The 27,998-nt window shown below is 45.6% G+C and overlaps 2 protein-coding genes across 6 annotated transcripts in view; both read right to left on the minus strand.

The window, feature by feature from the left end:
* LOC147641252 (uncharacterized) overlaps positions 1 to 27,998 on the minus strand; it is a 78,467-nt gene that overhangs the window by 22,542 nt on the left and 27,927 nt on the right. The gene's annotated exons all lie outside the window — the stretch shown is intronic.
* On the minus strand, positions 19,662 to 21,620 carry LOC147641253 (uncharacterized). The gene has a single exon (XM_086811958.1). It carries the CDS (start codon positions 21,618 to 21,620, stop codon positions 19,662 to 19,664), a length of 1,959 nt encoding a protein of 652 aa, XP_086668084.1.

Genomic DNA, 27,998 nt, shown 5'->3' on the forward strand with positions numbered 1-27,998 from the left:
TAAAGTTTGGTGTAAGGGTTAGAAGTTATAGTGGGACTCAAGCATTAGAAGACTTTTTATATGGTATAATGTCATCGGTGTGTGTATTGTTCTTTTCTCTAAGGTTAGAAGCACCTAAGTCTTAGCATTGGAGACTATTTGTTAAATGAGGCGTAACAAAAGCACTTAAAAGATGAAGGATCAAGAGAAGGGAAGAGAGAAAAGATAAGGAGCTTTGCACGACACAGAGTACTTGGTCCCAATTACCCCACCTTTGCAAGTGTATTTGATAGAGTGTGCCCATAACGGAAGCAAAGAGAGCACTAGAATGTGATGAATTGAGAGTGCAAGAGAGAGAGCGAGATACAAAGCCAATAAGCTAAATATATTGCAGTGAATACAATCTTGAGCAAGAGACCTAGTAGTCTCATAAGTGAAGCATACAAAAGGGAGCAAGTGTGTCAACACATGAACCACAACACTCAAGAATGAAGATATGGAATGGATTATGGGAGAGGCCAGCTGAAACCGGCCTCTGATAGAAAACCAGAGTGCGGTAGATTAGCAATCACCCGTCCACTTGTGGTCTAGATGATAAAACAAAGCAGATTGGAGCTAGAGTGCCCAAATCTAAAAACACAGCGACACCTGTTGGCCCCAAAGCTTGGCGCCCCTTGCGGTATTTCTTTATTCAATTATAATAATATGAATGGCTGAGTACAACACAAAGATCAACCAAGAGTTTACACCTGTAAGTCCAATCTGACGGCCCACAAATCCTTCTCAGCACAGAGGATCTATGCACACAGATCTATGTTCCACAATAACACACTGTGCATCCCTCTGATCAGCCAAGATCACTAAGCAGGCCAGCCATGGGCATACATCTGGCATAACTCAAGTGCATGATACATCATCTCAGCTCAAACATACATGTGCTGTCCAAACTCTGTCTCAACCCTTGTCAATCTGCCATACCCCTCCTCTCACAAGGGGCCAGATAATTCATATCTGCAAATCAAGCAGTAGAAAGAGAGATAGATGAACAGAAACGGAGCTTACCAAATTCAGCTCGTGAAACAGCACTGGAGGAAGCAACAGCACCAATTTGTACTTGCAGGCACTTGTATCCACAACCCTGCTTCACACATGTGCTTGTACTTGCCTGTATCCTCCTCCTGATGTTCACTCTTATGCTGTCCTTGAAAATACAGATCTGAAAATCAGCACTGTACCCGTCTGTACCGCCTCAGGATACGTGCCAGGAGTTGTACTTGCACAAACAGTCGGCTGTCCTGATTCTGGTCGCCTGATTTGAGTAACCAGGCCTGTCCAGCACCTGTCTGCACCCCTGCAGCAACTGTACTTGCTGTACCTTGCTGCCCGTACACTGTACGGCAGCCGTACAGTACTGTACTTGCTGAAAACCTGACTGTACAGCCTGTACAGGTCCTGTGCGCAGCCAGTCCAGCAAAGAAGAAGAACACTTGCAGCAGATTTCAGCAGCAGCTTGTACTTGCAGTCGTACAGTGCTGTACGGACTGCACACGTGGGAAGTACAGCTGATTATACAGAAGAAAACAGCAGCAAAAACTCAGAAATCAGCAGCCGCCTCCTTCCTTGTGCTTTTCCACGCTTGTGAATCCCTTTTGCTCCACGACTCCCCAAAAGTGAAGAGAGAGAGAGGGAAGAGAGAGAAACTCTCCAAAAGTGGCCCTCTTCCCAAAATTAATCCCTAGGGCCCCAAACTTTAATAAGTTCCCTAGGGCCACTAAGGCCTAGGGGCAAACTTTAATAAACATTAAAGTTTAATGTTTCTAGTTCCCCCCTTCACACCTAGGGATGTCCACACCTCTTAAACTCTGTCCGGGCACCCCCCATGTGAATCATAAAATATTCCGACTCTGCAACCACCATGCCCACACTTGTACTGTTCCATTTTCACAGGGCCATGACATACCCCCCTCTTGAAAAATGGCAAGCGTCCTCGATTGCATTCTGGTGATGCATCAAAATATCCAAAGTGAAATATACAATATGGCAAGATCAGCGTCCCAATCTCTCTAAGCCATATACATGTATCATCATTCACTGCAAACCAATGGCATAGTAATAGTCCAAGTTGTATACCGCTGTGAACCATACATATCCACAACAATCTCATGTGACTAGTACACATGTATCATAGAAGTCCCATAAACAGATGTACTGTCAGCCTCAGTACCTTCGGGTGAGTGAAAAACTGCACCAAGCGACCTCTAGATGTCATCTGAGCCTGTCTGTATCAAGGGAGTGGAGGTGCTACCCCCCTCTTGAGCATCAGGTAATGCTCCAGACCCATGCTCTGCTGAACCTGAATGAGCCACAATCAGAGTCGGCTCTAACTCAAAGGCATCGAGATAAAGCTGCAAAACCTAAGGTGAATCTGTTAAGTCACCTTCCTCCATCCACTTCGCATCCATCGGTGAATAGTTCTTGAACTTCACAAGATAGCGACGGGAAACTTTACCTCGTACCTTCCTTTCTTTATGTGCCAGTATCTGCTCTGGAATCAGAACCTCATCAAGTTCCTCAACTTCCGGCTGAGCCTCATCTGATACATCCTCAGGCACATCCCCACGGAAAGGTCTAAGAAGACTCACGTGAAAAGCATTGTGAATCCTCCAGTGATCTGGTAACTTCAAACGATAGGTTACCTCACCAATCTTTTCCAAAACCTGAAAAGGCCCATAATATCGCATGCTCAACTTAGGGAATAAGCGCTCTTTACCCTTCATCTTTTTGAGTCTAGCCTTTTCAAAACGCAAAAGAACCCAATCACCCAATGCAAACTGTAAATCACGTCTGTGACGGTCTGCGGCTTTCTTTTGCTTCTGCTGAGTTTTCTGGAGGGCCAACTTAACTCTCCGATAAGCTTCATCCAAGCTCTCCACATATTGATCAGCCTCAAAGATCTTATCCTTTGTATGCAAAATGGGTGGTACTTTCTTCCCTCCTTCTACAATCTCAAAAGGCGCCTTGCCTGTCGAGCTATGTACAGTGTTGTTATATGCAAACTCCACCAAAGGAAGATACTTTTCCCATTGTTGCTTGTGCTCTGACACATAACACTTGAGAAGATCCAACACTGTAGAGTTAGCCTCTTCTGACTGACCATCTGTCTGTGGATGAAATGACGATGAAAACTTGAGAGTTGTACCCATGTTATCGAACAACCCTCTCCAAAACAAACTCGTCATCCGTGGATCACGGTCACTAATGATAGACGTAGGCAAGCCATGATACTTGAAGATGTTCGCCATGAACAACTTCACCATATGATCCACTTTAATTGTCTTCCTCACGGGAATGAAATGTGCCTGCTTACTGAACCTGCATATGATAGTCCAGATGCCATCATTTCCCGTTTGTGTCCGTGGAAGATCAAATACAAAATCCATGGCAATGCTCTCCCAAGGTCTATCCGGAATAGGTAAAGGCTGTAATAACCCTGGTGTCTTCTGACGGTCAAACTTTACCTTCTGACATACGATGCATTGCCTCACAAAGGCATCAACATCTCTTCTCAAGGTTGGCCAATAAAAGAAAGTCTCCACTGCTTTGACCGTGGCGTCAATACCTCTATGACCTGCATACGATGGAGCATGACTTTCAATCATAACCTTGAGTCGCAATGGCCTGGTAACACAGTCTGCCATGCATCAATAAAAACCCATCTCTGAGAGTGTAATGCTCATGCCGCTGACCCTCAGACATCTGATCATACAACCTTTCAAAATCCTCATCATGGGCATACTGCTCTTTCATTTCATCAAGCTCATGATGATAAGCAAGTGAAACTGCAGAGACCTGTGGCTTGCGTGACAAAGCATCTGCCACTACATTCTTTTTGCCTTCCACATGCACAATCTGGAAGTGAAACATTGACAAAAAGTTTGCCCAACGCATATGCTTCTCTGAAAGCTTAGTCTGCGTGAGGAAATAACGCAAGGTCTGATGATCTGTCTGTACAGTGAAATCAGCCCCAAGCAAGTAGTGTTTCCATGTAGAAAGAGCGTGAATTACAGCCAACATCTCTTTCTCATACACCTGTAAATGCTTCTCAGCATCTTGCAAAACTCTACTCTCATAGGCTATGACATGTCCCTCTTGCATGAGAACTGCACCAATGCTACTTCCACATGCATCACACTGGACAACAAAAGCCTTTCGGAGGTCCGGTAACACCAATACTGGGTCCGAAGTAAGCTTTTCTTTGAGCTTTTTGAATGCTGTAATTTCCCGATCAGCCCATCTAAACGGAGTTGCTTTCTTCGTCAAAGCATGAAGAGGCGAAGCAATTTCAGCGAAGTGCCGTATGTAACGCCTGTAATAGGAACACAATCCTAGAAAGCTGCGTACATCATGCACGGTCCTCAAAGCTGGCCAATTAAGTATTGCTTCCACCTTTGCTGGATCCATACGGACTCCATGACCAGACACAATATGCCCCAAGAAATGAATCTCCTGCAAGAAAAACTCACTCTTCTTGCCATTAACCACCAATCTATGGTTTCTGAGTTCTGCAAACACAATGGCCAAATGCCTTCTATGCTCTTCCTCAGTTCGTGAATGCACAATCATATCATCAAAGAATGTGCCCACAAACTCTCTATGAGGCCTGAAAATCCTGTCCATCATTCTGTTAAATGTGGCAGGCGCATTTGTCAAACCAAAGGGCATAACCAAGAACTCATACAACCCAAACGTGGTTCGGAATGCTGTCTTATGCACATCCTCGGGTCTAATGCGTATCTGATGATACCCGCTTTTCAAGTCAATATGACTAAAAACTGTGGAGCCCTGTAAGCGGTCCAAGATGTCATCGATCCTCGGTATGGGGAATCGATTCTTGATGGTATTCTTATTCAGCGCCCTGTAATCTATACACATGCGCCAAGAACCATCCTTCTTCTGCACTAAGAGCACAGGTGAGCAAAAGGGTGATGAGCTAGGCTGAATCAACCCCTTATTTAGAAGCTCCTGCACCTGACTCATAATCTCTTCCTGTTGGGCTGCACTAACACGATACGGCGGTCTATTCGGTGGAGTACTACCAGGAATCAGATCTATGGCATGATCTTCTGGCCTCTCAGGAGGTAATTCTCCTCGCAATGACTCGGAAAAACAGTCTTGAAACCCACTTAAGAAATCAGCCCTGTCCTTATCTAACATTGACAAATTAGACTTAGACTCATCATCCTGTGCATCCTTTACATAAATCAAGTACGCGGAAAGATGCTTTTTCATTACTAATGAAATCGCCGAAGCGGATACAATAGGAACAAATTCCCCTTTGAGTTTTACATCCAATACATGCTCTTTCCCTCTATGAGTCAGAGTAATTGTCCTATTGTAAGTATCCACCACCGCATGTACCCTGTGGCACCATGGCATCCCCAACAAAACATCACAGCCATCCAAAGGCATGATGAAGAACTCCTCGCTGTCCACATAACCCTGCAAATGAAGCCGAAGCTTCCCAATGATAGGAGTAACGGGTTCTGCATACCCTGGACAAGCCATATTAGCCTCATGTAACGGCCCCATCTCCTCTGCGCGAATCCCCAATCGGCCAGCCAAATCTGGTGAAATGAAGTTGGCTCTAGCACCTGTGTCAAAGAAGATCAAAGCATTCTGATCTCTCACTTTGCCCCATGCCCTGCACAACTCTGTAGCTTCACCACCTAGCTGCTCCCCCACAAGATCAGGAACTAAGCCTGCAGAGAAGGCTTTGGTTTCTTTGGCTTGGGCTCTCCTTTATTGTCAGGGTCCTTTTTGGACGTTCTTTTGGGACAATTGAATGACATATGCCCCTCTTCAGTACAGTAAAAACACTTTTGAGCATCTCTCAAAGCCTGTCTTTCCTCAGAAGTCCTCTTGGGCATTGGCAACTTCTTATACTTTGTCTCTGAAGACCCTTTAGTATCACGAGAAGCATGCCCAAATTTTTCAGCTTTCTTGCTCAATTTCTTACTGCCTTTAAATCCAGATGAACCACCCGTGAGTAACGCATTAGCTGTCATAGCATTTTCAATCATCTGTGACATGTTCGTTACTCTTGTCTTTATACAATAATCTCGTACCTCCTTGGGCAGCCCACAACAATACTTCTCTACCTGCTCAGATAATGGCACGGCACGATAAGAAGTCACTGGGAGTAAAGCTTCCCAAAACTTCTTGTTATAATCCTCCAAACTATCACACTTTGAAGCATCCAGCTTGTGCCATGCGGTCATAACATCCACCTCAAATGTAGATGTGAGCCATACAGAAGAGAAAACCTGTTTGAATTGGAACCATGTGGTGGGTGCTATGCCCTGCAAAAGAAGAGTAGACCACCACTGCAAAGCATTGCCCTTGAGAAAAGTGGCAGCTTTCCTCACCTTAGAGGACTCTGTGTAATTCCCACCAGAAAAAGCAGCATCAAACTGCTGTAAAAAGGTAAGTGCCTTCAATTTATCCTTGGCCCCACTGAAAGTGTCAAACTTCACTGCAGCTCCCCCTTCCTTGTAATCCTTCGCCTTTCCCATAGGCGTTAGATTATCATATGGAAGTGGCTTCGCAAGATTGCTGCCCCCAACATTCATACCCATCATTGGGTCAACATTTCCCATTCCCACACCAGGCATACCATACATTCCAGCCATGTTTCCATACATTCCATTATGCATACCTGGCCGCATGCCACCAAACATATTGCCTTGCATCCCAGGTTGCATGCCTGCAAACATATTTCCAGCCATACCGGACTGCATACCACCATACATATTCCCTTGCATGCCAGGCTGAAAATTGGCTCCAAAAGGCCCATACATACCCATGCCTCCCTGAGGATAACCCCCAGTCATGGATTGAAACACCGAGCCACCACCAAAATAACCTGGATGCATATTCTGCTGAGGAATAGGTGGCTGTCCATAGAAGGAACTCTGAGAGTTTGCACCATAAGCATGCTGCATATTCGGAAACTGGCCAAAAGATGGTTCCTGTGGGATGGCACCACTATGACCCTGAGGAAGATTCTTCGAACGAACCTTCTTCTTCTTTTTCTGGGGCTCTGTGCGGGGTTCTGTGCGAGATCTCAAAAATTCAGCAAATCTCTCGCTCTGTGTGAGCTGCATAAAAGTATTCATAACACTAGCCAAGCGATCTTTGAACCGAGCATCATCATCCTCTTTACCATGCACATCTTCTGGCTGTGTTACATCCTCATAAGGCTCAACATCTGCAGCCTGTTCTCCTGCAAAAATATCCTCAGATACATCTCTTTCAGGAGAAGTCTCTTGCTCTTCTTCTTCATGATAGAAGTACTCTTCCTCTGTATCAGACATGATTGCTGAATTTTCAGCGATGGCTTTCTTCAAAGCAACCACAAGCTCACCCCCTTCAGAAAGTTGATGATTGGTCCCGAGGACGGAACCTTGAAACCGGCCTCTGATAGAAAACCAGAGTGCGGTAGATTAGCAATCACCCGTCCACTTGTAGTCTAGATGATAAAACAAAGCAGATTGGAGCTAGAGTGCCCAAATCTGAAAACACAGCGACACCTGTTGGCCCCAAAGCTTGGCGCCCCTTGCGGTATTTCTTTATTCAATTATAATAATATGAATGGCTGAGTACAACACAAAGATCAGCCAAGAGTTTACACATGTAAGTCCAATCTGACGGCCCACAAATCCTTCTCAGCACAGAGGATCTATGCACACAGATCTATGTTCCACAATAACACACTGTGCCTCCCTCTGATCAGCCAAGATCACTAAGCAGGCCAGCCATGGGCATACATCTGGCATAACTCAAGTGCATGATACATCATCTCAGCTCAAACATACATGTGCTGTCCAAACTCTGTCTTAACCCTTGTCAATCTGCCATACCCCTCCTCTCACAAGGGGCCAGATAATTCATATCTGCAAATCAAGCAGTAGAAAGAGAGATAGATGAACAGAAACGGAGCTTACCAAATTCAGCTCGTGAAACAGCACTGGAGGAAGCAACAGCACCAATTTGTACTTGTAGGCACTTGTATCCACAACCCTGCTTCACACATGTGCTTGTACTTGCCTGTATCCTCCTCCTGATGTTCACTCTTATGCTGTCCTTGAAAATACATATCTGAAAATCAGCATTGTACCCGTCTGTACTGCCTCGGGATACGTGCCAAGAGTTGTACTTGCACAAACAGTCGGCTGTCCTGATTCTGGTCGCCTGAATTTGAGTAACCAGGCCTGTCCAGCACCTGTCTGCACCCCTGCAGCAACTGTACTTGTTGTACCTTGCTGCCCGTACACTGTACGGCAGCCGTACAGTACTGTACTTGCTGAAAACCTGACTGTACAGCCTGTACAGGTCCTGTGCACAGCCAGTCCAGCAAAGAAGAACACTTGCAGCAGATTTCAGCAGCAGCTTGTACTTGCAGTCGTACAGTGCTGTACGGACTGCACACGTGGGAAGTACAGCTGATTATACAGAAGAAAACAGCAGCAAAAACTCAGAAATCAGCAGCCGCCTCCTTCCTTGTGCTTTTCCACGCTTGTGAATCCCTTTTGCTCCACGACTCCCCAAAAGTGAAGAGAGAGAGAGGGAAGAGAGAGAAACTCTCCAAAAGTGGCCCTCTTCCCAAAATTAATCCCTAGGGCCCCAAACGTTAATAAGTTCCCTAGGGCCACTAAGGCCTAGGGGCAAACTTTAATAAACATTAAAGTTTAATGTTTCTAGTTCCCCCCTTCACACCTAGGGGTGTCCACACATCTTAAACTCTGTCCGGGCACCCCCCATGTGAATCATAAAATATTCCGACTCTGCAACCACCATGCCCACACTTGTACTGTTCCATTTTCACAGGGCCATGACACCAGCCCACCTATTTATAGGTAAAGAGCTGGCCCACTGGACATCAGCACCCGACCTGGGAAAAATGCCATGAAAAAGGGGAAAAATAAGGATAGAAGTTATGGTTTCAGAATAGATCCTTCTGCACCGTTTCAAGCATGGCTCAGGCCGAAGACACAGACCGTTCCTCACGAAGTTTCAGGACCGAGGGACCCACGAAGCGATATGGCTTGGCAAAGAGTTTTTCGACGACTATCTGGCGTTATTGATGGATTATTTGGAGGCTATGCAGCTTGGTCAAGTTAAGCAGAAGGTGATGTCACGTGCATCCCGCACTTGGATGCCATGTAGACATCTGTGTACAGAAGGTGCAGGACTTGGGATGGTAAACTGGTCCCTTGTGAGCCCAGTCCAGGACGAGTCAGCCAGGGTTCCATCCCAGTGTCCGAGGTCAGGCGTGCATTGTCCTGCACATGAGTCCAAGGTCAGGCGTGCATTGTCCTGCACATGAGTCCAAGGTCAGGTGTGCATCGTCCTGCACATGAATCAGTGCCATCCGCGCTGTGAGTATCCCTCTGGAATGATGTCGGTGATTCTGTGTATCTGGTATGGTACTGGATGCCAGATCATTGTGTAGACAAGTTAGGGTTTGCTTATAGGAAAGGGGCCAGCCCATAGGTGCCCAAGTACTTGTGTGGGCATGGGGACAGTGTAAAACCACCCCCATGAGGGCCAGGAAGGCCGTGGCTGTACCCACCAGCCATGGATAGGCCATGGAGGGCTGTAGGACATCCCTAGGGGCAGGCCAGGGGTAGCATACAGGTTGTCCGGCCTTTTTATGGCTGTAAGGGCAAGTATGGGGCAGCCCATACAGGCTGCCCAGTCTCCAAACAGCATGCATACAGTGCCCAGGCCTATTAGAAAACATGCGCCTAATGCCCAGCCAGCCATGAGAACATGCGCTGATTTATTGAGCATTTAATGGCACTAATTGCTGATTTAGAAATAGAGACAGCCGCCTGGACTTAAGCTGGCCGACTGCCTTTATTGGGTAGTATAAATACCAAAGCCACAAATCATTGTGCTATCTCATCATTCACCAAGAGCTAAGGCAAACAAGGGCCAGGACAGCCAAGAAGTTGCTAACGCAAAGGGGTGAAGGATTGCAGGTCAAGGGCAGAGTTATCTCAGCCAAGAAAGGTCAAGTTTTCCTGTATTTTCTTTTCAGATTTGCATCATTCTAATAAAGTAAATACACCATTCGTGGTGGGGGCCCTACAGAGGGTATTCAGGACCCAATACTGTGTTCTCTCCTCTCTCTCTCTCTATTTTCTGCACATCTTCATTCAGTTTTGTGCGTTAATTCCGTCGCGACAAGTGTGCTGATTTCTAAGCATTGAAGTTACCGATCTCCCTCGAAGCTTCCGCATGTTACAGCTAGCTTCTACTCCTCCAGCCTATTTCCGAATCCAAGTTGCCACATTTGACGTGTGGATTTTTAGGATGCATACCTCGCCCCTGAGACCTGCATCATTACAATTTCCTCTTGGAGCGGCACCCTTATCTTGGCCTCGCCATTCCGGAGGCATCTCTCGTCTACCACGAGATTAATACTTACCCTGAGCAGGCTCCTTTGGAATTCAGTGTTCAACCTTTCAAACCCACGTATACTCCTCGGACGCCCACTCCTTCGCCACCAGTTGCTGCCAGTTGCTGCTAGTCCCAATCCTAGCCCCTTACTCTCTCCTCTTGGTCGACCACACTACATCGCGTGGTCTATTCCTGCTCCTCCATTGACAACCCTGCCTTAGCCTTCCTCCATGGCACCCACTCGCTCTTTTGGCGATGGTTCTCACTAGGGCACAACAACGCCAGCAGGAGCTTCAGCAAAGTAATCCAGTTGCATCCCTTACCATATTAAAGACGAACCTACTCTCACCCAATGGCAGCAAGAGATGTAGAACCAAATGGCAACTATGCAAAGTCAACTCCAGAAGACTTTGGAGACTCTTACGTCGCAGATGCAGTCCTGACACTCTCAACTTGCGAGTTCAATGGCTTCGATCGACGTACGAGCTCTAGACACCGACATTGTACCCCCAGAGGTAGAAGCCGATGACTTAAAAGTAATTTATCGCTTGTTACAAGCATCTAAAACTAAGAAGCTGGACGTAAAACCTCCTGAACCCTTTTCCGGCCTACGCAATAAGCGTACACTTGACCAATGGCTGTACAAGCTCCGCTTGTATTTCAATTCCATGGACCTCATCGATGCACGAAAGATTACCATTGCCGCGTCTTTGTTAAAAGACAATGCATTTTTATGGTGGCAATGGCGATTGTCTGATGGGAAGACCGTCAACACCTGGGACAAATTGGAGTGTGTCATCCGTAAGCAGTTTGTACCTGTCAATGCAGATTTTCAAGCATGATCTCGCTTACGCCATTTGACCCAAACTGGGTCATTGGCCTCTTATATCTCACAGTTAACCAGCTTGGTACTGGAGATTTCCACATTGTCCCCAGAAGACAAGCTACACGCTTTTGTCGAGGGACTTACTCCCACGTTGCGCACCGATCTTCACAAATATGACCCAGTTGAGGGACTTACTCCCATGTTGCGCACCGATCTTCACAAATATGACCCAATCGACCTTGCAGCTATGTTGCATGTGATGCGATTTGGTTGTGGAGACCGGATCTACTCTTCTTTGGTGTGACAATGAGAGTTGCATCACCATCGCCAAGAACCCTGTGTTTCATGCTCGTACGAAACACATTGAGATCTACTATCACTATGTTTGTGAACGGGTTCCTGCTGGAGATTTACATTTGGAGTATTGTCCTTCACCAGAGAATGCAACAGATTTGTTCACCAAGCCAGTGTCTTAGGCTTCCTTGGCTCCTCATCTTCGGCTTCTTGGAGTTTGTTTATCATCCTATGATGAGAGTGGGTGTCAGAATTTCATCCCCATATGCTGCCCATATTTTACCCATATTTGTTCCCTTTTATGGCCCTTGGTTGTGGGCTGGCCACCCTTTAGCAAATTTGTTATGCTTATTCCTTGCAAGGCCAATGTGATCGCTTAGGATGTTGCCCAGTTGTTCATTCGGCAGTGGTACCCGATTGGCGGGATTCCTAGGATCATAGTGTCAGACTGAGATGCCAAGTTTACCAGTCATTTTTGGAGGGCATTGTTTGATAACTTTGGTACTAAATTGAAATTTTCCAGTGCATTCCACCCACAGACAGACGGCTAGACAGAGATATACAACCAGTTGGTCTTTGATGTGCTGAAGTGTTATGTCCACGATTAGCAAGGTAAGTGGGAATCATATTTGCCTTTAGTTCAACAATAGTTAAGCACTGCATATTACGCTTACCCGGACTGGGAGGCAGATTCGTGACAAAGTCCATTGAAATATCTTGGAAAGGACCCTCCGGAATTGGCAAGGGTTGTAATAACCCTATCTTCTTTCCACGAGGAGCTTTCACCTTTTGACAAATATCACAGCGTTGTACATATGTAAACACATCTCGCCTCATCTTTGGCCAATAATATTGCCATTCCAATTTCTCCATAGTCGAATTCATGTCCTATGACCACCAGTAATGCGTCATGGGCATCATGGAGAAGAGCTGCCTTGAACGACTTCATGACACACAGTCGGCCTTTGTAGAAAAGCCAACCATCGCGTATTAGAAAATGGCATGGTCCTGTGGTGCCTGTTCCCACTGTGTACCAAATTCCTCAGAATCCGTGTACGTGTGCTTCATGCCATGTAGTCCTGTACCAACAAGGTCGAGTCTAGTAGTCTGAATCGAAGTCACTTGTTCCTTCTTGCTCAAAGCACGGCCACTGGATTGGCCTTTTCCTCGAAGGTACTCAATCATACAACCGAATTGCTAGAATATCTGGCTCCAGCGGTGTTGTAGGTCACTCCACTGTGCACTTGGCATTGTCTGAATCCAGCGTAATGCCTGAAAGTCCGTGCGAACCTCAAAGTCACGACCATACAGAAAATGTTTCCAATGTTTCAAGGCCTGTATAACTGCTAGGAGTTAGACTGAGTAATTTTTCTCTCTACGGGCAGTAACTTACGAGACATGTAAGCTACTGGATGACCATTCTGTTGTAACACACCTCCAATTGCGATGTTACTCGCATCGGTGATCACCTGAAATGGCTCGTCCCACAAGGCAAGTGCTAAACAAGCCATCTTGAGGTACTTGAATGCCTCCAACACTCGTGGAGTCATTCGAATCCGTTGCCTTCTTATCTTCACACCCTTTAGCAGATCGGTGAGATCCGCCGAGAGGTCAGAAAACTTGTCTATGTGGGTGGAGTATGCCTGGCATATACCCACAAAGGATTTGATGTCATATGCTGTCTGAGGTACTTCCCAAATGACAATCTTGGCCACTTTAGCCGGATCAAGTCGCATGCCTTCTGCACTAATTATGTACCCCAAGTAATGCACCTAGAACAAATAAAATTCCGACTTCTTTTCATTGACGTAGAGCTCGTTGCTTTCCAGCAACCTAAGGACTTTCTCCACATCAATGTCATGCTCCTCAACCGTAGCGGAAAATACCAGTATGTCATCCAGAAATATGAGTACACACTTTCCAATTAAATCCCAAAAAACACGCATCATGCGGTTAAATGTAGCTGGGGCGTTCGTCAAGCCAAATGGCATGACCACAAATTCATAGTGGGCTCGTTCCGTACGGAAGGCTGTCTTGGGGATGTCCCTCTCCACAATCCTCACCTGGTGGTACCCCCTCTTTAAATCAAGTTTCGAGAACACCTTTGCTCCATTCAGCCTCTCGAGAATATAATCTATTCGAGGTATCGGGAATCTACTCTTGATAGTCAACTTATTGAGTGCACGATGATCGACACAAATGGGAAGACCCATCTTTCTTCTTGACAAATAAGATCGGGGCTACAAATGGCGACACCCTGGGACAGATGAAGCCATATTGCAACAATTCTTGGAGTTGGCGGTCCAACTCCGATTCCATTACCTTGGAAAGGCGATACGAAAACTTGCTCGGGGGTTCCGAGCCTGGGAGGAGATCAATCTTGTGGTCCTCCAGTCTGGACAGGGGAAGCTGGGAAGGAAGACTGTCCCCAAGAAAAATCTTTTGGAACTTTTCATGGAGAGCCGAGTACTTCTCGGGCACTGGCCACCATCTGGGCTGTCTGGATGTATATCATCGCACAATGTGCGCCTTTCCTGACTGCTCACTTAGCCTGCACAAGTGGCTTGTGAGCGAAAAGTTCGGAATTCCTGGGGAGGGAGACTGTCCCCAAGAAAAATCTTTTGGAACTTTTCATGGAGAGCCGAGTACTTCTCGGGCACTGGCCACCATCTGGGCTGTCTGGATGTATATCATCGCACAATGTGCGCCTTTCCTGACTGCTCGCTTAGCCTGCAAGTGGCTTGTGAGCGAAAAGTTCGGAATTCCTGGATCACACTTAATGGTCACTGGGGTGTTTGACACATTCCGATTGATCTGGAACGTGTACTTGTCCCACTTGACATCGGGAAGAAACTTGTGAAACCACTGAATACCCAAAATTATGTCTGCTCCTACAAGAGAGGCAACCATAAAATCACGCACAAATTCTATGCCCTGAATAACTAATTTAGCACCTAGAACTTCATACTTAACGCTCGATGTCATGCCTGTGCTAAAACCCTCAACCTATTTGTCCACCGAAGTCAGGTCGAAACGGGCACGCCTAGCGGCATGTTCCGTGACCACATCCTCCGTGCTGCCGCTGTCAAACAAGACGACGACTCTCTGGCCACCTATGTAGCCAAAGGACTTGAGCAATTCGTTGCACTCATACTCCTGGTCATGGGCGCCCTTCTGCTTATCTTCGAGTTCCTGGCTAATAATTGCTCCAACTGAAGCACCGGGATTTGAAGAACTAGGGGCAGCCACTGGGGTCTATGTGGAAGCTGGGCTCACCACGGAAGCTGTGGAGGCAACGGCGGCGGGCTTTGGAGGATTCTTAGGACACTCCCAAGAAGTATGTCCTTTTGTATAACAAAAGAAACATCTACCCTCCTTCTTGTACTCAGAAAGCTTCTCAGCACTCAACTTGCCACCTGTCTTGCCTGCCTCCGCTTTCTGGTCTGGAGTAAGTTTAGACACATTGTTCGAGTTCTTGGAGCCAGAGGCTCCCGGGCTCTGTCCTGGGGAAGACTCCGTCTAGTTCTAGCCTTTTCCCTCCGAGGCGGTAGCCTTGGGAGTAGCCGGCTGGGAAGTCTTGGGCTTGCCACCATTATGCTTCATTTCTGCACTCTGCGCAAGCGAGAGTGCGTCTTCGAAGGTGGCTGGCCTAAACATACGCACCTCCCACTGGATTTGCGTGTCAAGAGGCCATATAAAAACTATCCTTTCTTGTCTGAATCAGATAAGCGTAATTCCAAACATAAAGTCGAAATTCTATTGGCAAACTGAAGGACTGGTTGCGCGTTCTGACGCACTCCCCTGAACTCGTCTTCGAGTCGCTCAAGGTAGTGAGGCATTAGAAACCGCTGCTTAAGGTCGCGGACAAACTCGTCCCACACATAAGCTGCTATACCTAATCTGGTGTGGGAATGAGCCCACTGAGTCCACCAAGGAATGGCCTCACCTTCCAAGTACCAACCGGCTAAGATCACTCTGTCAGTATCTGTCTTTCTAACTGCGGCAAAGTAAGCTTCAAACTGGTGCAACCATGAATAAAGAGTTGTGGGGTTGAGTTTACCATTATACTTACTGAAGTTCATTTTCTCGAGAAAATGATTCGAGGGCACCGCTGGTGTCAATCTGGTGTCCAAAGCTTTAAGGTAACGCTCATGTTCCATGCATCGCAAGGCTTCGTCTTCACGTTGTCGGATCTCCAATGCACGCATCTGCAACTCAAGCAAAGAGCTCGGCTGCGGTCGTGACCCTACGAGAGGGTCCCTGTGTCGAGGATCTGGAATCTGGGGTACGGAGGAGGAGGGAGGAGAAAATGGAAAACGCGACGCTGGAGAACGGGTACGCTCTTCCAGAGCCTGGATCCACGCCTTCTGCTCTTCCAACTTGGTCGTCTGGTCTGCGATTGCTCGCATCATCTGCTGGAACATATCTATAATATTCAAGCCTGGTGCCCTAGCTGGGGGTTGCCCGGTGCACTCTGGTCCCAAGGTTCTTGGTCTCTCTCGTCGTCGAAGCTCGCCATAGCAGGAAAACGCACTTCCTTTCCGGAGCGCAATCTGACCATCCACTGTGTGTGGGAGACGTCCGGAGGCTTCCGGAGGCTGAAAACCAACCGTCCTTCGAGGGACAAGAGTCACTCCGAAAGGGGTAGTCCACCGGCGTCTGAAAACCAACCACACGACCGAGAAAAAATTCTGGTTTCTTTGCTGAATCTTTGCACTTGAAGTAGGCTATGATACCACTATAACATGCGGAAGCTTCGGGGGAGCTCGGTAACTTCAATGCTCAGAAATCGGCACACTTGTCGCGACCGAATTAACGCACAAAACTGAATGAAGATGTGCAGAAAATAGAGAGGGGGAGAGAGGAGAGGACACGGTATTGGGTCTTGAATACCCTCTGTAGGGCCCCCACCACGAATGGTATATTTGCTTTATTAGAATTGTCATGTGGTTATGCCTTGTGTCCAAACAAGTTGCTTACTGTTTGTAGCAACAAGAGAACCCTGGCCCGTAGAGGCAAGCTGGCCCTTGTTAAAAGTAACAAAATAGTGTCACTACTTGGGCCTAGAGGTAGTGACTAGTTTGATTTAGTCACGTAGATTGCCTTGTAAAAGTAATCCCTAAGGTGTGTATTACTTGGGATAAAGGGGCTAGCAGTGCTGCTAGCAGTACTCAATTTGGTTTATCTAGGAGTACTAATCTGAGGGATTAGCATACGCCTACATAATAAAAGCAGATTTAGGATTGATTTGTAGAAATCAAAGGTAAATCTGAAGGGGTATAGTCTTGAGATGTAATGCTCAATGCTAGAAGTTGATCGAAGAGAACTGTTATTAAACTTATTAGCATGGTTTTCTCTTCTTTTTATTGCCATGCGTCGACATCCCACTGCTCGAGAGTTTGTGGTGATCTTTCGAGGGGGGAAAGAGCCTTTTTATATGTCACATCAATTGGTTTGGTGGTAATTTGATGGTATGGGACATCAAATTCTCACGGAATCGATTGTAGTCTTGGTGGAATGGGACGCCAAGGCTTGTGCATGTAACTTGACTCTTTGGCAGGTCTGTATGTACACTTGTCTGTAGTGATAAAGTGTGCAAGATAAAATTTGAACTTTGAAAATTACCAAATATAGCCATAAGTTGGGATAAAACCCAGTTACAGAGTTCGGAGAAGCTCTAGGTAGCAAGACCATGATGGTGTACTAGTGCTAACAGAGTGATTTAGTTCCGGAGTGATCTAAATCTAGAGGTTAGCAGTAAGACTAGTTTGGTTGGACAGTTTCATGCATGGGGGACGCCCTATAGCATTTTGCAAGTGTAGTCTTGCCTATGTTCAACATAAGTGTGCGATTGTGAGCACATTTTAGTTGCTACCATATGAATTTGGGAAATATATTACTTTCCTACATAAGCAATTGTAATATTGCATGGCAGGCTATTTTGCTTACAAAGTTCATGTGCGTGTAAACCCTATAAGTCGTATGACCCCTGGGAAATGAGTGGAGCATTTCTAGGATTTAATAAGGTTTTACATGGCAATAGTGAGTAGTATCTCACTCCAGATGAGCCTAGTTGTTGTTAGTATCGGATCCGACATATGTAGTGTACATAAACTCGGGCTGAGTTAGGATAGAAGGCTAAGCCGGAGAGCTTAGTGGTAAATCCTACTGTATCTGGTGAGTTTTAACTTAACCGGAGTGTTAAGAAGTAAACTCAAAGTCTGGGGCTGAACTGGAGTGTTCGGAGGCAAACATATCTTTTGTTAAATCGGAGAATTTAGCAAAAGATGAGCTTGGGGTGAACCATGGTACCCAGGAAAAAAGCTCTTCACACTAAAATAGTGCACAATGATTTTAGGGTGATAAATATCCATCGCAGGAATGTTTTACAACTTTCCATAGATGATAGATGAAGACCATGTACTTTACGGAGTTAAAGTACATAGGTGGTGACTTCGGCGCCACATTTTTTGTAGGAAGTCACCAGTGGTGTGGTTAGGTCAGCCGAGACTCCACAAGACCTATGCACTAGTTTTTAAGTTGACCTCTATGATAAGGACATCCAAAAATTCGTGTTGTAATACCAGAAATTGTACTGCAATGTGCAATGGAGGGGTCAATTTGTGTAGTCACTTCTTAGCAGCAAGTGACTTAAGCATCTTGTTATAGATGGTTGTATATGGTACTCCCACTCGGGGGAGGTACGCCATTGGGTACGGAGTTACTCACAGACTAGTATGGAGCTACTAGTGTGATGATAGTGGGTACGTAGTTACTCACTACTAATACATAACTGCTAATAACATTAAGATCCTCGAGTGAAAGATACTCTAGATCAACATTTTAAATTACCGAACCACAATCCATGAGTATCGAGGTACTCATAAATATGTTGACGTTGCTCAAATCGAGGGACCGATTTGTTCGATGGTATGGAATAAGCAAGGAGAGTGGAGTAACTTAAAAGTTACACATCACTAGTCCTAGTGAGTTGTCGAGGTCATCCGTAGTTTGATGATCCCCTCTACCTATCAGATAACATTCAATTTTGCAAGCCCTGGCATTTAATTTGTAGTGATTATGAGTTTGGTGTGACATATGGTTATGAAGTTCTTACAAAAGTATTCGTTTATTTGCTTGTCATTGGTTATAGCTTGGTAGAGATTGCCACCTGTGATGGGTAGGTAGCTTTGCCGCTATAATGAGGAGGCAGCAAATAATGTTCTCATAGTTATACTTCATACCAACACCAAACAGGGATAGGATGAAATTCCTAAGTTCATCATCACGAAGTACTGTGATGTTTGCATTTATATTGAATGTATGATATAATAAGACATTGGGCTTGTGTAATTACCATAAATTATCTAGCAACCTATGGCTTCGCAGCAAGCTCAATCATTATCTGTGGATTGATAATGTGGTTATTAGTAGTTTGAAATTTTCTTGATAGATGGTACAACCCACCCAAATGATTCATAAGTGTGTAACCGCTTATGAAGGGTAATAATATGCAACAATGAAGCACTTTGTTACAAGTGTGAAACCACTGATCTGTTGCAAAGCAGTTTATCAATAGTACCACCATATGTGCGTAGACACTATACCACATCTTCGTTGTAAGATGTTTAAAAGTTTCTTGGAAGGACTCAAGAATATAACATATGATATTAAACACGGTCTAGATTTGTTCTTGGACCTATGACACTAGCGCGTAGTCCGCTTGAGAGTAGAGTTTTTTGAGGACAAAAAACCTTTCTTGAGGGAAAGGAGGGATATCCTCAAATATCACATAAACTCGAATAGTTGTGTGAGTCCAGACAATACTTGAAGGGTTGTGTCTGGTAATAGCAACAAAGAATTGTAAGTGATTGGATGTAACTCCAGACACCCGTAGTGGTGCAAGAATCTTTATCAAGCATCTCCACATACCTAAGTCACACGAAACGTTTCTGGCAAGGAAACGTCGAACGTCGAAACGGCAAAGGAAACGGTGAGCATAGGTAGTAGGAAACGTCGGGGGTAGGATGAGTTTTAACATGATTATATTGAAAATTGACATAGGCAAAAAGAATAAAGAAAACTCAAATTTCATAGATCAAGACATTGGAGTCAAGTCTTCTACATCAACTTGTTGCTCAGACCATTCATCTATGGGATCTTCTTCTATGACATCCCATTGATGACATGGACCCATCTTATATGATGAATCTTTTCGAGAGGTTAACCTGAGGTTACTATGGACATATACCAAATCCTCTGCCATCTTATGGCCAAGGCGATTGCGCTTGATGGAGTGTATGAAGCCATATGTAGACCAGTTCCGCTCACAAGCGGATGCACTTGAAACTTGAGACAAGAGAGTTATAGCTAATCTTTGCAATTGAGGAGTACCTACACCATACATTTGCCACCACGCAACAGGAGATAACTTTAGCATGTCCCCAGGAGCGTCAATGTCTGCAAAATCATCCTGCTTCCCAATGTACCTTGCCAATTGAGCCTTGTAGATAGTCCTTTCATTGGCATTCTGACATATCCTGTCCAAGGTATACCTCCATCCTCTCATGATTTCCTTATCCTTATGTGCATTCTTTAAGAACAACATAGGATTGAGAAGAAAGGCAGTGGCATGAAGGGGAGAATGAAGCATATTCCACCTGTATTCTGCAATTGCACGAATTTCTTCGTGCATTGCTTCACCACTTGTATACTCCAAGAGCGTCTCCTTGATTTTCTCAAGTGCCTGGTCAATGCCCTCATACACAAAGCCCATGCATGGCTCGTCTCTGTCAACAATGCGAAGCATGGCCATAATTGGCCAACAAACCTTTACATATTTTTCAATCCCCTCCCAAAATGAAGCTGAAAGAATTTGATCCTCTACCTCCTGAGCAGCATTGCTTTGGCTCTTCCATTTCTCCCACTCCTGACTTGTGACAAGATGCTTCAAGGGTTCCTTCACCTTGGCAAGTCGATGGAGCATAAGGAAGTTTGAGGCAAACCTGGTATCGCCTGCTCTTATAAGCTTAAGCTTGGAATGCTTGCTAAACATTGCCCTCGTAGCATCATGATTGGCTATGAATTGCTGCACATTCTTACCGTTGTTTATAGCTGTATTCATCCACTCAATTATAGATAAGTCTTTGAGCAAAAGATTCAAGCAATGAGTTGCACAAGGAGTCCAGAAGATGTGCTGGAATTCCTCTTCGATGAGTTGACCGGCCAACTTGCAATTTGCTGCACTGTCTGTGATCACTTGAACCACGTTTTTAGGGCCAACCTCCATAATAATCTCCTTGAGAAGCTGCGCTATGAATTCTGCTGTCTTCTGGTTCCCACTTGTGTCCACGGACTTCTTGAACAATACTCCATGAGAGTTTGACACCATGAAATTAAGCAAAGGCCTCTTCGCTGTATCTGTCCACCCATCTGAAATGATGGAGCAGCCATACTCCGCCCAACTTGCCTCCACTGGACAGAGGGAAGTAGCCACTCTTTCTCGCTCCTTCTCCAAGAGTGTGGTCCGCAATTTCTCATAGTTTGGGGCTTTATAACCCTTCCCAAAAGAAGAAATAGCAGAAACCATGGAGTGAAAGTATGGAGAACGGGCAAGAGTAAAGGACAAACCATTAGCATAGAAACAGCGAGCCACTGCCTCGTCCACTTCTTCTCTAGACGCATTTTGAAACATACTTTCCACCGAAGGCTGCGACAAGGATTGCTTCCCGGACGCATGTGTAGCATGAGTGATCTTCTGCTTCTTTTTGCTAGCACTTTCATGCTCTTCTCTAGCCATACGTGCCTTGTCTTCTGGTGAAACCTTCGAACAAAGTTGGATCCCCTCCTTTGTGATCCCCAACAAATGTGCGCGCACACGAGGATAGGATCCTCCAAACTCTCGATTACAAAATGAGCAAGCCCATTTTTTGGTCCCACCTTTACCAAATGCACCTTTCTCTGTCACGTACTTCCATAAAGGCTCCGGGGAATGTGGTGTTTTTGGCCGAAACCCTATTGGTGGAGGACCTTGTGAAGCAGATGGTGAGGAAAACATATTGTGGCGAGGTTCAAGAAAATAGCGGTGCTCTCCTTCGGGTGATTGGTGGAAAAGCAGTGTCCTGTTTGTTAGCACACAACCACTCTGGTAAGAGTATGATGCTCGGACACTTGCACTTGCGGGCTCTCTCTCGGATGGCGTGGTCAAGGGATAGATAGCCTCTAATGATAAGTGGACACTTGCAATGCTCAAAGATCACAGTACGTGGCGCACAATCAAAGCAGAAGCACTCTTTCCTAGGATTTCTACCCTCAGACTGTTTCTCCAGTGACATTGGAGGCAGACATGGTGATGGAGAGAGAGAGAGAGAGAGAGAAAGAGAGTACAAATGCTGAAGTGGTCTGCCCATTTATGTAGACAATGCTTGGGCCAAGTCTTGCTTCGCATTGTTGATAGACGACGATAGCGCCAGACGACGCAACGCGCAGATTTAGAGCAACGAACGCGCAGAGAAAGAGCAACGAACGCGCAGAGAACACGCAATTTTTATTTCTACGCGTTAAAAAACCAACGCGTCACTTACGCGAAACGAAAAAGCATTAAAAAAAATTAATTTGCTAAGGCGATTTGACACGTGGCATATAATTAACGTGTCCCGTTTCTGCACGTTTCCGCGTATCGGAAACGTTCGCTTTTGCAGGAAACGCTGAAACGGCGTTTCCGCGGTTGACGCTAGCGTTTCCTGCAACCCTGCCACATACTATATGGTCTGCCCGCATATATAGTATGGCATAAGAGATAGGAAGTTTGATTGTTATATTTGAAGGAAATTTTCAAAACTTACATTTACTTTGAGTTAGAGTGGAGTTTAACCATCCGTAGATTGATGGTAGTTAGAAACTCAACAAGATTCTAGAGCATATGCTTGTGCAAAGATGTTACTCTAAGAGAGAAAGTATCTCTCAGCTTTGGAACTAATCCTTGTGATGCATGATTAGATTGGCTCTAGTTTATTTCTCCTATGGCCGTAGAGCTTTCCAAGGAGAAGTTTTAACAAGTTGGTGATGCAACATGGTAGCGTAGTCTACAAATATCTAGTAGCATAGTCTAAGAACTTACGCTACTAGAGTGCTCTCCAGTACATTAGCTTCTGTGCTAATGACATGATGCAAAATCAAGGCATGAAATTTGCCTTGGGATTTTGGTTGAAATACCAAATCACGGCTTGCATGAGTACTACTAGAAATTTGCTTACCAATGACTTCCCCAGTACGTCGGATTGCCCGTAGCGGCGGTCGAGCTCGACCGGACACGTGGGAAAAATATGCTAATTACCCCATTGACGACGACGACGGGTACTCACTCTACAAGGGTAGAATATATGTACGAACTATTGGTGACTTTTGGGCCCAAATTCTTAAAGAAAGTCATAATCGTCCAAGTGCGGGTCATCCTGGGATTCAGAAGACCTATGCACTAGTAAAAAGACAGTTTTATTGGACTAGTTTGTTTAAGAACGTCCAGACTTATGTGCTGAAATGCAGTAAGTGCCAGGTCAATAAACAGAACGTCTTAAGGTTGGAGGACTACTCCATCCGCTGGAGATTCCTCAAGGGAAATGGGAAAGCATTTCCATGGATTTCATTACCGGTTTACCCAAGACGAGTCGAGGGAATGACTCGGTGTGGGTGGTAGTGGACAGGTTAACTAAAAATGGCAAAGTTTATTGCCACGAAGAAAATTGTTAAAACGCCAGAGTTGGCAAAACTCTTTATTGAACTTCTCTACAAGCTATATGGCCTACCCGCAGATATAGTGTCAGATAGAGATAGAAAGTTCAACAGTCATTTTTGGAGGGAAATCTTCAAAAAGTTGGATACTACTCTGAGTATGAGTACGGTAGATCATCCGGAGTCTGATGGTCAAACAGAAAGGGTTAACCAAATACTCGAGGATATGTTGCGTTCTTATGTAAGTAAGAAGCAATCAAATTGGGAAGAATATTTGCCCATATTGGAGTTTGCTTATAACAGCTCCAAGCATTCAGCGACGACTGGATTTACACCATTCATGTTAATGTATGGATTCCAGCCGAGATCTCCGATGGCTGTAGGCCTAGAAAAGGAGAAGATTCAATCTGTCAAGGTTTTCCTTGAAGATATGAATGATATGCTCAGAGCCGCACGAGAGAGCATTCGTAGCGCTCAGGATCGCGCTAAAACTTATGCCGATAAAGGATGCAGACAAGTGACCTTTGCAGAAGGTGACTTTGTATTTTTAAAGGTTCCTGCGCAGTCAGCAACCATGTAAACGGGAAAGTGTGATAAACTTTCTCCTAGATATTGTGGTCCTTTCAAGGTCCTTAAGAAGATTGGGGACGTAGCCTACAAACTTGAGTTACCGGAGAGTTCTCAAGTTCATCCTGTCTTCCATGTTAGTAAACTGAAGAAATCAGTTCACGGGTTAGAGAACGTAGTTTCTCTAGATATTTTGGTGGAATTGATCACTCCACCAAAGATACCACATGAACCGGAAAGGATTCTTGTGTATCGAGACAGACAAACCCGACATAAAGTGTACCAGAAGGTACTTGTTAAATGGACAGATAGGGATGAGGAGGTAGCTACCTGGGAACGCCGTAGTGCAATTTCCAGTTTGTTTTCGAGGACGAAAACTCTTCTTAAGGGGGGGGTAATGTCACGTAGGCTGTAATGCCTGTGACCGACGCCAGACCGGATGGCCATGTCCGGGGTTCAGTGGGAGAGGACGCCCATGCGGAGTCATGGGCGGCCAGGCTAGAGTGGACGGCAGGCCACACACTATATAGCCTGGGGGATGAGGGGCAATGTAAACCGGCCTTCAGAAAGTAAAGGGCGGTGAAACAAACACTCGCACATAAAACACTTCAACACCATTGAGGACCTAGAAAAGGAAAACAAACACGGGGAGCTAGAGTGCTCCTGCAAACAGTACACGGACACCGATTGGCCCCAAATCGCAGTGGCACCCCTTGCGGTATTTCTTTAATTGATTATAAGAGCTTTGATTACAATATAAGGCTGGGAATTCAGCCGTCCCAGTAGAACTCCTGAAGCCTGCAAAGAACCTGCATCTGGCTTCTTGTCCACACGGCATCCACAAACAAGTCCAGCCATTGTTCATATCGAAAGACTCTTCTCACATTGAGTCTGCATACAGAAGCTTTCTCCCATGATCAAGGCTGCCACAACCATCCATAGCCTCTCACACTATGAACACCATCATACCCTGACACATCCAGTGCTTCTGCATCACAACGCAAACTCCCAAACTGTCTCTCAAAAGAGAACTCGCATCACAACACAGCATACCATACAGTCGACACACCTGTACAAACCCTCTCTACCTTCCAAGGGTACTATCCATCTCTGTCATGGATTCCTTGTCCCCTGTCCTATCAGTAGCAAGGCTGTACCAAACATGTGTCCATTCCTGTATCTTCTGCCTGCATGTGACCTATCTCCTGGAGAAACCCAAAACATGTCTCTTCGAGAAAACCTACGACCTGTTTCCACATGAAACCCTTGGGCCTGTTTCCCTTTGAAACTTTTGTTCTGTTTCCCATACATCTAGTTACCTGTTCCCTCATGAAACATCTGGCAACATAGAGATGCTCATAACTGTAGGTCCCACTGTTCCTTTCTAGCAAGAGAAAACAATCTGCTCCATGAGCACGCAGCCATGCGAGCTTGCTTCACTCCCATGCCAAGAAACATAACCAAGTGACCTTGTACTTGCAACCGGAAACCCAAGTACATAGCTGAATTTGCAGCCAAACAAAAACAGCCCATAAACTGTCCCAAAACAGCCCCGAATCCAAAGCAAAGAGAAACTGAAAGTTCCATCAGATGAACGCCATCGACATGATGTCTATGTTCATGGAAATCCAACCCCTGTCCACCTTTGTATCCAAAGAAACCAGCCCTTGTCTACTCTTCAGCAGAGAGAGAGAGAGAGAGAGAGAGAGAGAGAAAGGAAGAGACTGTGCGTGCTGCCCTACCAACCTGCCAGCCTGTTGCAAAGAGGGAAAAGCCTTTGTGTGCTGTGTGCTGCAGCCCGACTGTGTGCTTAGAGAGAGAAAAACCAGCCAGCGTTGCTGCCCATCCAGCCTACTGCTTTTCCACGATCCCCAGGACCTGCATGTAGTCCAGCCGCCAGCTCTTTACACCTCCAACAGCCCTTTAGCTGCCTGCGCACAACAGCCTGTAAGCGCCTGTTTTCAGTCCTGTCCGTACAGTCGTGCAGACCTGCAAACAATCCCCTGTGCGCAGCCAGCATACAGTCCAGTTCTACGCAGCCACCCCAAAAAGCACACGCGCCTGCTGTAGGGATAGGCGCCTCCTTGCTTGCCAGCCCCTCTTCTTTCCCAAAAAGCACACGTGGCCCCAAAATAGCTTATGGGCCACGTTTTCTTCATAAATGGCATTAAAAATTACTTTAAAGGTTTTTAAAACCTTTTAAGTTAAAATTCCTTTGCCCCCTTTCACACATGGGGTTATCCGCACATGGGCTTCCATCTTCACTCCCACCTGATGCCATTCACACTGTCCACCATGTCCCCGTGCACATCTGCATCTTGTCCAGAGAAAAACACAGGGTCATGACAGGCAATCCTCATTTTTCCTCTATGGCTAGGTGGTGAGCCAGAGGCCGTCCCTGATGGGGAGAAACCTGAATTAGGGTTTAGAGTTCATTCATGGGAGACATACACAGAGAAGCAAGGGAGATAGAGAGAGAGAGAGTTGTGGGGATAAGTCAACTCATGAAAAGCATGAGTGTGTGACTCCCCTATCACACATGTATATTGCACTAGTACACATAGTGCACTTAGTACATTAAAAGTACTAAGTGTACTATGTACTATAACTTATGGGCTTGTACACACTATAAGGGTGGGCATAACGCCTTTACCCCAACAACCTCCCACTTAAAGGCAAAGTGCCCTTAAGTAAAGGAAAAAAAATCAGCATGTACATGATAATATACAAGGCCATATCAAGGCTGAAAATGGCCTCATCCAATGCCCATCAAGTGTCTGCAATGAGCAAACCGCTCCGGAGGCAAACTCTTCGTCAACAGATCAGCCGGGTTGTCATCCGTATGAATCTTAACAAGCTGAATTTGCTTGTTCTCTATCACCTCTCTGATGAAGTGATACTTCACATCCACATGCTTCGTCTTTGCATGAAAGACAGGGTTCTTTGCCAACTGGATGGCACTCTGACTGTCACAATGCAACAATGGAATATCCCCTGTATAGCCCAAATCAACCACTAACCGAGATAGCCATAATGCCTCCTTGCAAGCCTCTGTGGCTGCAATATACTCGGCCTCTGTAGTAGATAAGGCAGTGCACTTCTGCATCCTGGATATCCATGACACAGCACCTCCTGTGAATGTAAACACATAACCGGTAGTAGACTTCCGGTTATCTGGATGACCGGCATAATCCGAATCCGTGTAACCATGCACTAATGCATCCTGTTTGCCAAAGCAAATGCACAAATCCTGTGTGCCCTTCAGGTATCTCATGACACCTTTCACTGCTTCCCAATGCTTCTTGCCAGGGTTGGCCATGTATCTAGAAACCACTCCCACTGCAAATGCAATGTCCGGCCTAGTAGCAACCATGGCATACATGAGACTGCCACAAGCTGAAGCATACGGAATCTTGGCCATATCAGCCCTGTCACTATCCGACTGTGGGCTGTCCATAGCACTGAGTTTCACATATGGAGGCAAAGGAGTACTAGCTTTCTTCCCCCCGTCCATATTGAACCTCTGCAAGACTTTGCCAATGTATTCCTTCTGAGACAAATACAACACATGCTGATTTCTGTCCCGAAGTATCCGCATACCCAAGATGTGATTAGCATCACCCAAATCCTTCATATCAAAGGTTTGATGCAGCCTCTGCTTCAAGGCATCCATCTCTTTACGAGATTTCCCGGCAATCAACATATCATCAACATACAGAATGAGAATCAAGAGACTGCCATCCAAAGCTTTCTTGGTGTACAAGCAGTGATCTATGTCACTTCTCCTGAATTTCTGAGATTTCATGAATGTATCAAATTTATGATACCATTCTCTTGGTGCCTGTTTGAGCCCATAAAGACTCTTTTTCAGCTTGCATACAAGCTTCTCCTTTCCACTTACTGCATAACCCTCTGGCTGCTGCATATATATCTCCTCATGGAGATCACCGTGAAGAAAAGCAGTCTTCACATCCATCTGAATCAAGTCCAGATCATCATGCGCAACCAAAGCCAACACAGCTCTAAGTGTGGTCATTTTGACCACTGGAGAGAAGATCTCATCAAAGTCCACACCATATTCCTGCTTGAAGCCCTTAGCCACTAACCTGGCTTTGTATCTTGGCTTAGCATCTGATGC

The sequence above is a fragment of the Cibotium barometz genome, chromosome 2 (assembly GCF_041138505.1).
Source record: "Cibotium barometz isolate CiBa-2024 chromosome 2, ASM4113850v1, whole genome shotgun sequence".
Taxonomy (NCBI): Eukaryota; Viridiplantae; Streptophyta; class Polypodiopsida; order Cyatheales; family Cibotiaceae; genus Cibotium; species Cibotium barometz.

Bases quoted from the DNA above. Each gene is read 5' to 3' on its own strand.
- LOC147641253 (XM_086811958.1), bottom strand. From the start codon at position 21,620: ATGTTTTCCTCACCATCTGCTTCACAAGGTCCTCCACCAATAGGGTTT.